General features: G+C 41.1%; 1 protein-coding gene across 1 annotated transcript; it reads right to left on the reverse strand.

Moving 5' to 3' along the window:
* Nucleotides 1–10153: 10153 nt before the first annotated feature.
* Nucleotides 10154–11080, reverse strand: LOC117489269 (olfactory receptor 1F12-like). Its single transcript, XM_034138474.1, has one exon. The coding sequence runs from the start codon at nucleotides 11078–11080 to the stop codon at nucleotides 10154–10156; it is 927 nt and encodes a 308-aa protein (XP_033994365.1).
* Between the last annotated feature and the right edge of the window lie 528 nt (nucleotides 11081–11608).

Raw genomic sequence — 11608 nt, forward strand, 5'->3', positions numbered from 1 at the left:
TCCTCCATGTCAAACTTAAAGTATTGGGAGAACCAGGCTGGGGGGGTCCTTGTGCCACAAAATTAGGCCCACTCAGAGTGCTTGGTGAGCGGATACATTCTTCCAAGATTTGCAACAGCCGTTTTTTTTCTGAGTGCACCCAAAAACTGGGTTTCCGATTTCGTGCGGACGGTAGTCTGAAAAGTATGGATGAATCTTTTTGACAGAGAAGTGGAAATGAAGCCCAGGGACTTTTTCCCCTTCTCCGTTGCACCAACCATCGGAGAAGGGGAAAAATCGGCCCGAAGCGCCAAATACTTGGCCCCTTCTCCCGTTGGCACTCAGAAAATTTTTGACAATTTTTCAAAACTTCATTTTTGATTATTTTAAGATATAATTAAGCGTTTTCTTCACTTTTTTTTTGCTTTCCACGGGTGGGGGCGCCTGGCAGGCCGCCTATGAGCACCCAAATTCGGCCTGGATCATCCAGGATTTGTGGGCTAAGCTCCATAAACTGACTAAATCACCCAGAGAGGTCACCTTTCTAGCCCAAATATATATAATACAAATACATTTAAATAGTAAAAGGTGCACTTGTGCTCTGCATTACCCGGAATTTTATTTTCATAGCCCCATGATAGTGATTAAAAATCATTTTCATGGGAAAAAGTGTTAAAACGCCTGATTAAATTATATGCAGGACCCCAGTGAGCTCCAGACTATGTGCATTGTGTTGGGGAACCATATAAATGATAGAATAAATGCATTTAAATGCAAAAATAATGATTTAAAATCATTTTAGGGGGACAATTGTGGAGAGGAGCCTGAAAATGACTCTGCAGGAGGCCGCCTATGAGCACCCAAATTCGGCCTTCTTCACGGCACCACCACCCCTTCTGTGGAGGGTATTCTCGTGCCCCTGGTGACTCTACAAGGGGGGTGGTTTTTATGGTGCTTATATGTCCGCCCATCAGCATCCATATTCGGCCTTCTTCACGGCACCACAACCCCTTCTGTGGAGGGTATTCTCGTGCCCCTGGTGACTCTACAAGGGGGGTGGTTTTTATGGTGCTTATATGTACGCATATGAGCACCCAAATTCGGCCTGGATCATCCAGGATTTGTGGGCTAAGCTCCATAAACTGACTAAATCACCCAGAGAGGTCACCTTTCTAGCCCGCTCACAGAGCCCCCAAGGACGGACTAGAGACCTCCAGCAGCAGTCCCCAACAGTGGGACTCTGCACCTCCAGGAGAGACCAGGGGGAAATCACCTCTCTCTGCCCGCTCACAGACCCCCAAAGTACGGACTAATTACCTCCAGCATGTTCCCCTAACAGTGGGACTCTGTGTATTTCAGACCTCCAGGGCGGAGACCGTGAAAATCACCTCCCTCTGCCCGCTCACAGAGCCCCCAAGGACGGACTCATGACCACCAGCATGTCCCCATAACAGTGGCACCTCCATAACCTTGCACTCACTTCACTTGTCTCACACACACCCAGGGGGGTGAAAGAGGACACATTGGAGCACACCCAGCAGTAAGTGCTTGAAACGTGGGTAAAGGTGTGTTAAACTGTGGGGTAACATGTTTCAAATGACAGCACAGTGCTGCTTGTTGGCAGGCTGACTCACTTCACTTGTCTCACACACACCCAGGGGGGGAAAGATAACACTTGTACCCAGGAATAAGTGTTTGAAAGGCGGGGAAAAGTTGTTTGAAATAGTATAATATCTCCAGGGCGCATAACTGCACTTTACAAGCCAGAAATAATGTTTAAATGGTCGGGGAAAGTATTTTTAAATGTCTGGAAGAGAGTTTTAGACAGTCATTTTGCACGAAATCATTTAACATTGACGGTCTCCTGAAAATGCACAGAATATGTGCTTTTTCAGGAGACTGTCAATGTTAAATGATATCGCGCAAAATGACTGACTAAAACACCGGAATAAGTGTTTGAAAGGCGGAGAAAAGTTGTTTAAAATAGGCTGATACCTCCAGGACGCATAACATGGGTAAAAAGTGTGTTAAAAGGTCGGGGAACATGTTTCAAATGACAGCACACTGCTGCTTGTTGGCAGGCTGACTCACTTCACTTGTCTCACACACACCCAGGGGGGAGAAAGAGGGCACATTGGAGCACACATTGACCCAGGAAAGAGTCCTCGAAACGTGGGTAAAGATGTGTCAAACAGTGGGGTAACATGTTTCAAATGACAGCACACTGCTGCTTGTTGGCAGGCTGACTCACTTCACTTGTCTCACACACACCCAGGGGGGAGAAAGAGGGCACATTGGAGCACACATTGACCCAGGAAAGAGTCCTCGAAACGTGGGTAAAGATGTGTCAAACAGTGGGGTAACATGTTTCAAATGACAGCACACTGCTGCTTGTTGGCAGGCTGACTCACTTCACTTGTCTCACACACACCCAGGGGGAAGAAATATAACACTTGTACCCAGGAATAAGTGTTTGAAAGGCGGGGAAAAGTTGTTTGAAATAGTATAATATCTCCAGGGCGCATAACTGCACTTTACAAGCCAGAAATAATGTTTAAATGGTCGGGGAAAGTATTTTTAAATGTCTGGAAGAGAGTTTTAGACAGTCATTTTGCACGAAATCATTTAACATTGACGCTTTCCTGAAAATGCACAGAATATGTGCTTTCTCAGGAGACCGTCAATGTTAAATGATTTCGTGCAAAATGACTGGCTAAAACCCCGGAATAAGTGTTTGAAAGGCGGGGAAAAGTTGTTTAATATAGTCTGATACCTCCAGGGCGCATCACCAAAAATGTACAAGCCAGGGAAGATGCCTGAATCCCGGATACTTTAGGTCTGTCACTTAGGGTGACCGCACCACTCCGACGCTCCCGAGAGCGGACGTCCATTGTTTGTAAGGCACCTAAGAGGGAGAAGGGATGATGGCTGCTTCATATGTGGTGATTATAGACATTTGGCCAGAGATTGCCCCACTCAGCAATATCCACCACAATGTAGCCCCTCACAATACAGAGGAGAACCAGTGTTAGATATTAGGAAAATTGAGGCGGAAGCATATGCCAGGTCCATGAAGAATATTTCTGTTGGATCAGGTGATTGGGTGAAAGTAAAAATCCACAAGATTAACTCATTGCAACCTGTATGGAGTGGACCATGGAAAGTTGTAGAACGCACTGCAGATGCACTCCGGATCAGAGTTAACAAAGGAACATGTTGGCACTTTCTTGCAAATTGTGTAGCCGTACCGCCACATTTCCAGAAACGGCACGGCAGTTAGAACTGATTTTGGAAAAACTGGTACAACACAATAAGTAATTGAACATTTTTAGGAGTTGGCAGTTTGCAAATGTGAAACTCAAACTAAAATCTGAAGATTCTGTTTCTTTTAGGACTGAAAGATGAAGAGAAAAATTTATTTTCACTGAGGTGTTTACTGTGGAAAGATAATAATAATAATAATAATGGATGTAAAATTGCTATGTCCCTAACCAAAATGTAACTGAAAGTTTTCTCTCCTCCCCTCCCCATTTCAGGATTTTATTACACATGAGTTCATGTGTAAAAAGGGGGGAGAGTGGATAATGTATAACGTCAACATGGCTGTCAAATTCACAATTTAAATTTTTCTTTTAGGGATTGAAAGAAACCTTCCGCCCCAACCTAGATGTTCAAACTGAGCATTGAACGATAGTTTTAGAATTAACCTGCTCCATATCTGGGGATAAGATACTGTTTGATGAATGTTGACATGTTTCTAAATCTTGATTGCATTTTGAACAGGTAACACAGATGCAGAAGCAGTGGCCAAGGGGCTACTGTGAGAGATGTAATTCCAGAATGGAATACCAAAGAAGTTGACCTGTGATAATGAAACAATTTTGTAATATTTTAACAGACATTAGAGTAACTGAGGTTTGAAATATAGAAAGAACATATTACAGTTAAGCTAGAACATAGTAATGTAATGACACAGAATTTATTTTAGACAACATCTTGTAACTAGCCTGGTAAAGAAATAGAAGTAAAAGCCATGGACTTTATTGTTTAGGTCATTATGGGGATATACATTTAATTTATAATAGAAAGACATTTGATGACAGTATGTTGGAATTCTGTATTCATTTTTCAGCTTGATAATAGACAGGTAGAAGCAGTATTGCCAGGTGCAACTGATGGGATTTCTGCACACGAGCCAAGCAGAGAATGACGTACCTTATAGGACAGATACACTCAGGAAACCACACTCTGACAGCATTATGACTTCAGTTGTTTTTGAATCCATAATGAAATTGTATTACATAACGTTAGTGTGTGTCTTTACCACAAACAGGAATAGTTCATTGTTATATTTAGATTTGAAAAAGATTACAAGGATTTTATTTAGGAACAACACAGATGCTCATCAGACATTCCAAGCTATTGAAATATGTTATTTAGTTCACCATGAAGATGTTTTATTTTGTTTGTAACATATGCCGAGTATTAAGATTCAGATATCAGCAGGTTCTGAATTATTATTCCTCTGTCCCACAACCAACAAGAATGTGGATGGGGAGAACTATATCTGATATAACCAGCAGAGATTCCTAAATCACACCAGAGACACAGTAAAAAGGATGACACAAACAGTCAGATAAAAACAGACCGATAGAATAGCGCTAGACATTAGTTGAAAAAGGGAGTGTGCAACACTGAAGGGGATAGGATTGTTTAAATAAAGAGTAATATTTTCAGATAGTTTTATCCTTCTTATATTTTGTGAAAGAACAAGTGCCTTTACACCAGATACAGTATGAAGATGATATATATGATGTGAAAGGAGGGAGTTCGACGTTTTCCATACCAAGCTAATTGCTGCTATTTTACGAAGTGATATTAAAGGTTTAAGCTAGAAGTTATGCACAAATGAAAAACTTCGCATTTATGATGAATATGTATTGTTACTATTTGTATTTTCTACCCTTTATGAGTAAGCATATTGTGCCTCATATGTACAAGGTTAACATTGAAAGTGACGATGATATGTCCCAATGCGTCTCAATGTACATGTTACTCCAGCTGCATATCAGTTTACTCCACTCAAATGGCGCAAAACTCGCGTTCCATGGACAGACGTGTAATACACTCAAATTACAATAGATGGAGCTCTAGACTAATTTATAAAATGTGTAAAAAATGTTGTTAACACTCTGGGTGTGTGAGACGAGTGAACCAAAACGTAAAACCTCCGCAATTAAAACAGTTTAATCGAGTTTGAGCACTAATATACCCATGTTTTGAACACTTTAGCGGGGTAAATGTGTTATCTTTTCACCCTGGTCCTGAATTAAAACAGTTCACCCGACTTTAAACACTAATGTGCCCATGATTCAGACACTTATTCATGGGTAAATGTGTTATCTTTTCAGCCTGGTCCTGAATTAAAACAGTTCCCCGACTTTAAACACTAATGTGCCCATGATTCAGACACTTATTCATGGGTCAATGTGTTCTCTTCCCCCCCTGGGTGTGTGTATGTCTGCCTGGAAGTGTGATATGCTGCTTAAAGCAGTGATTCTGCTGTTTTTAGTTTATTGTACATTTAATAAATTAAATATGATTAATATGTACATTGTTCTGTCTATACTGACACGTTTATGTCCATAACTCCGGATGTTTATGTCGTCCAATGTACACTGTCTAAAAACGACAATAACGAGTTAATTAAAACATTTTGGCCGCTCATAGGTGGCCTGCCATGCGCACCTTGAGTCCCCGGGCCCCCTGACTTAAGCACACTGCCTTGGACAAAACCCCATGTGCATAACTGCCAGACAAGCGTGCCCTTGGTAACCTAAAAATATGAAAAGTGTCTGAGTGTCAGGAGTCCGCAGTTGGATGCTTAAGGGCGGACGGTAGACTACCACAAAATCCACCCCTTGTTAGTCTTACCAGGGGCACGAGATTCTGGAGGGTGTGAATATCTGGGTTTAGTCCGTGGGGGAGTGCTTAACTGCGGGGGCCCGGGGACTCACGGTGTGCAATGTTATGGAGGTGCCACTGTTAGGGGCACACGCTGGTGGTCATTAGTCCGTCCTTCGGGGCTCTGTGAGCGGGCAATGAGAGGTGATTTTCCCGGTCTCCGCCCTGGAGGTGTGAAATAAACAGACTGGTGCTGGAGGTCTCTAGTCCGTCCTTCGGGGCTCTGTGAGCGGGCAAATAGAGTTGGTTTTCCCGGTCTCCGCCCTGGAGGTGTGAATGCAGGTGCCTGCATTTAAACAGATTCACCAGTTTCTAACATGACTTTAGCCCTGATCAGAGCCCTGTTTTCTGGGTAAGACAGCGATGTGCTGTACCCTGGCACTCTGGCTCTCTGAGACCCTGCTAAAAGAAGTGAGTCTGCTGCCTGCATTTAAACAGATTCACCAGTTTCTAACATGACTTTAGCCCTGATCAGAGCCCTGTTTTCTGGGTAAGAAAACGATGTGCTGTACCCTGGCACTCTGGCTCTCTGAGACCCTGCTAAAAGCAGTGAGTCTGCTGCCTGCATTTAAACAGATTCACCAGTTTCTAACATGACTTTAGCCCTGATCAGAGCCCTGTTTTCTGGGTAAGAAAGCGATGTGCTGTACCCTGGCACTCTGGCTCTCTGAGACCCTGCTAAAAGCAGTGAGTCTGCTGCCTGCATTTAAACAGATTCACCAGTTTCTAACATGACTTTAGCCCTGATCAGAGCCCTGTTTTCTGGGTAAGAAAGCGATGTGCTGTACCCTGGCACTCTGGCTCTCTGAGACCCTGCTAAAAGAAGTGAGTCTGCTGCCTGCATTTAAACAGATTCACCAGTTTCTAACATGACTTTAGCCCTGATCAGAGCCCTGTTTTCTGGGTAAGACAGCGATGTGCTGTACCCTGGCACTCTGGCTCTCTGAGACCCTGCTAAAAGCAGTGAGTCTGCTGCCTGCATTTAAACAGATTCACCAGTTTCTAACATGACTTTAGCCCTGATCAGAGCCCTGTTTTCTGGGTAAGAAAGCGATGTGCTGTACCCTGGCACTCTGGCTCTCTGATACCCTGCTAAAAGAAGTGAGTCTGCTGCCTGCATTTAAACAGATTCACCAGTTTCTAACATGACTTTAGCCCTGATCAGAGCCCTGTTTTCTGGGTAAGACAGCGATGTGCTGTACCCTGGCACTCTGGCTCTCTGAGACCCTGCTAAAAGCAGTGAGTCTGCTGCCTGCATTTAAACAGATTCACCAGTTTATAACATGACTTTAGCCCTGATCAGAGCCCTGTTTTCTGGGTAAGACAGCGATGTGCTGTACCCTGGCACTCTGGCTCTCTGAGACCCTGCTAAAAGAAGTGAGTCTGCTGCCTGCATTTAAACAGATTCACCAGTTTCTAACATGACTTTAGCCCTGATCAGAGCCCTGTTTTCTGGGTAAGACAGCGATGTGCTGTACCCTGGCACTCTGGCTCTCTGAGACCCTGCTAAAAGCAGTGAGTCTGCTGCCTGCATTTAAACAGATTCACCAGTTTCTAACATTACTTTAGCCCTGATCAGAGCCCTGTTTTATGGGTAAGACAGTGAGGTGCTGTACCCTGGGTCTCTGGGTCTATGGGTCTCTGAGACCCTGCTAACAGCAGTGATTCTGCTGTTTTTAGCTCATTGTACATTTAACTAATTAAATATTATTAATATGTACATTATCCCGTCTATACTGACACATTTATGTCCATAACTCTGTATGTTTATTGAGTCCAATGTACACCGCCAAAAAACGACAATTGTGACTGAATTAAAACAGTTTGACAGCATTTTAACACTCATATAGCCATGTTTGCAGCCCTGTTCCATGGGTAACAATTGAATTACCCTCTCCTGTTGAATTAAAACATTTCCCACGGCTTTAAACACTAATATACCCATGGGTGTGTGTGGCACCATCTGGTGGAACATTTGTGAATTACACTAAAATCCAAAACTTTAATGTTTTTTATCTTAGCGAAATAATGGTTTAATGACCCCAATGTAATGATCATTTATGATTCTGCAGATGTTGTCTACACGTGTATCACAACGGCTTATTTTTAGAGTGATTTGGAAAACTCGGTTAGCGAGGTTTATTTTTGTCAATATGAGATGCACTGTTTTCATGTCCCATGTACATATCTGTACATATGGCCTCACGCACTACCAACATATACTAACGTAGAGTTATGTACTATGCAAAGTTCAGATGAAGAACTCATTGATTTCAGTATTATGTTCATACCTTAAAGGGTATGAAAGGAGGGATTGTTAAATACCAAGCTAATTGCTGCTATTTTGAAAAGTGATATTGAATGTTAAAACTAGAAGTTTAAGCACAAGGGAAAACTTATGTTGAAGACCAACCGAAGTATTTTTTGTATTTTTGATGACGGTTATTTGAACCATTCCATTTTGATAGTATGTTTTTGATATGAGTTATGTACTATGCAAAGTTCAGACGAAGAACTCATTGATTTCAGTATTGTGTTCACACCTTAAAATGTGTGAAAGGAGGGATTGTTAGAAATTAAAATCAATGTTTTATGGCATAATTTAGTCTAAAACATACCGTCAGTTTAAAAGCATTCTTATGAAGAACTCATTGATTTCAGTATTGTGTTCACACCTTAAAAGGTGTGAAAGGACGGATTGTTAGAAATTAAAATCAATGTTGATGTGGCGTAATTTAAATGAAATACACTGTATTTAATTTAAATCTGTTTTATTCTGAAAACCGAAGATTCACAAGTGACTTCCGGTTTTCCACTGGTGAATTTCGTCATTTCCGGTTAGCATTAGCTTGTGGCGAAATGCTACGTTTTCAAACCGTGAATTGAAGGTGAAATAACGTGATGTTGTACACTAAACACCCTGAGTTTAACACTCATTTATTGATGCTGGAATGAGGTTTATTAGGGAATGTTTAGATGACCACAGACATCAGAGTGATGTAATTCAGCAGCAGAAACCGACAGGATTTGCATTGGACACGCCCCCGTCGACGCCGGCCAATAGGAGAAGACTACAGTCGATACCCGGGAGACACAAGAAGCATCTCTCTCTCCTTGCCCCCAGCTGACCCAGGACGGACGGGACCAAAACAGCTGGCAGGGGCAAACCACCAACGTGCACATTTTCATTTGTATACCACCGCATCTTTTGTGTAATTAAATGCTGTTAACTTTTATAAGCTTGCCTTGACTCTTTTCAGTCTCTCCTGCTCTCGGGGTTCAAGAATCACTAACAATATAAATACCAATTTTTTTGTTATTTAGACACAATTAACACTTATAGTTTCATGTCTTGTTACGTAAGAATAGATCATATTTGTTAAGTGTTATTATGGTAGAATTACTATTCTTGTGGTACTACTGCCTTATTAGGCCCATATTGAGCAGAGCATATTAAGACTAAAACTCATGTACAACAACTTCCATACTTACACATACACCAATTAGAGGGTTATTGAGGAAAAACTCTCAACTAATGACCTATTACTGGGAGAATATGGTCATGTAGAATAAGGCATTAATAAGTGTTTTATAATGACTAATAAAGAGCCAATATACTGCTAATATGCATGTAATTAACAACTAGTTGATCGTGAATTTGTGTACCTTCATATAAATTGTTACCGAAACATTTATTATTTTAGAGTCAAAGACTTATTCAACATTTGACACAATGTCTAGTTTATTTGTACAGAACCTTTCAACAACAGAGCAAAACGACAGTCTTTACATCAGACAGGCATGAAGAAAATGCATATTGAAAAATAATAGTATTATACAAAAACATAAGGAATCAAAATGTTTTTTTCACAGATCTAAAGATATTGTAGTTGTTTTTCCAGCTGACTTCTATGTTAGGATGAATCCTTGTACATTTCAGGAACTGCACTTTATGTTAAATGTGTTTGGGCTCATTGCTCGCTGTATGAGGCAGCAAATCCTCCCTTACGGTCATTGTAAAAATATAAATGCTTTCCAGATTTATATTTGTGGCCTTGTGTGTGAAAAAAAGCCAAAGATGTTTTTTTTATACAAACCTAACATATCACAAACTTGACAACTTGTCACTCAGAAATGTAATTATTATCACCTTTCCTCCAGGTGTTATTGATGCTGAGGAAATAAAATACATGACTTTAACATTAGCACCTTACACTTTACCAAAGAGAAGACTCTTACATATGATGCGGATTTTTGTTAAATTCAGTCCATATATTAAAGGGTTGAAGAGCGGTTGGAAGGTGATAAAGTACAGAGATAAAAAAACACGCAACATGCTGGGAACACTGCTCATATCAAACCTGCTCTGTGCTACTTCAAAAAAAGCCCCGAAGGAGAAGTTAAGCAGGGAAACAAGGTGAGGAGTGCAGGTACTGAGAGCTTTCTGTCTGGTCTGTTTGGAGCCAGAGAAACACACTCTGAGGATCCTCATGTACGAGTAAAACATTAAAACTACAAGAGCAACTATAACAGTAAATACATAAACAAGTCCATAAATATTATTAACTGTAGTGTCTGAGCAGGCCAGTTTAACAACCGAGAAGTTATCACAGTACACTTTGTTAATGATGTTCCCACACAGCTGTAAAGAGGCACTCAGTGATATCATGATAACTACATTAAGAATGGGGAAAAACCAGGTTAGAGCAATAAACATGGCAGCTTTGTTAGAAGTCATACGTGTGTTATAATGCAGAGGATGACAGATAGCAAGATATCTGTCATAAGACATGATAGCTAAATTATAAAACTGTACATTTCCATATGTATACACAGAGAAAACCTGCAGGAAGCAAAACGGAGCAGAAACAGTGTGAATGTCAGAGAGGACCTGAACAAGAAGGGATGGAAACAACCCTGTACTACCACACAGTTCATTTACAAACAGGCTGCACAGAAAAAGGTACATAGGTTCATGTAAGCTCCTGTTCACACAGATAACCACAATCAGCAACACGTTGGCACCTATAATACACACATATAAACACATGACAATCGTGAAGAATAAGTATTTAAAAACCCCCGTGTGGAAGAAGGCACTCAGTATAAAATATGAAACATGAGTAGAGTTCACCATGGTCCTCCTCATTCAAACATGTAATGAAACAGATTATATACTCATCTCTCATTAAAGTCTGTATGATGTTCAGATCAGAATAACGGAGCACAGTTAGTGGAGGACATTGTGTGAAGCTGCAGACTCACTGAGCTCAGACCCCCTGCTGCTTTTACCTTCTTCAGTGAGGGGAGCCAATCACAGCACTCCATCCCTATTGTCAAAGGACCCACTGACCGACCTGTAACCATAGTTTAGAAAAATAACATGCTAACATTAGTCGTAATTAGTTTGGCACCTAACTGCCATTAGTCTGCATTAGTTAAGAGTTTTTCGCATGAACTCATTTATGTATTTATTTAATCAAGGACCATGCATACAAATACATTAATCTCAGAAAAGAGAGGAGATGATTTATGCCAGATTTGAGCTAATAGCTAATTTAATGCTAATTTAGTGGGAATGCTGATAAAGCATTCCAACTATCTGTTCTTCAAAATCTTTATTCCGCCCGTTATTTTGCCGGTCTTCTTCTCCCACATTCCACAT

This window comes from Trematomus bernacchii, unplaced genomic scaffold, assembly GCF_902827165.1.
Source record: "Trematomus bernacchii unplaced genomic scaffold, fTreBer1.1, whole genome shotgun sequence".
Lineage (NCBI taxonomy): Eukaryota > Metazoa > Chordata > Actinopteri > Perciformes > Nototheniidae > Trematomus > Trematomus bernacchii.

Bases quoted from the DNA above. Each gene is read 5' to 3' on its own strand.
- LOC117489269 (XM_034138474.1), bottom strand. From the start codon at position 11,080: ATGGTGAACTCTACTCATGTTTCATATTTTATACTGAGTGCCTTCTTC.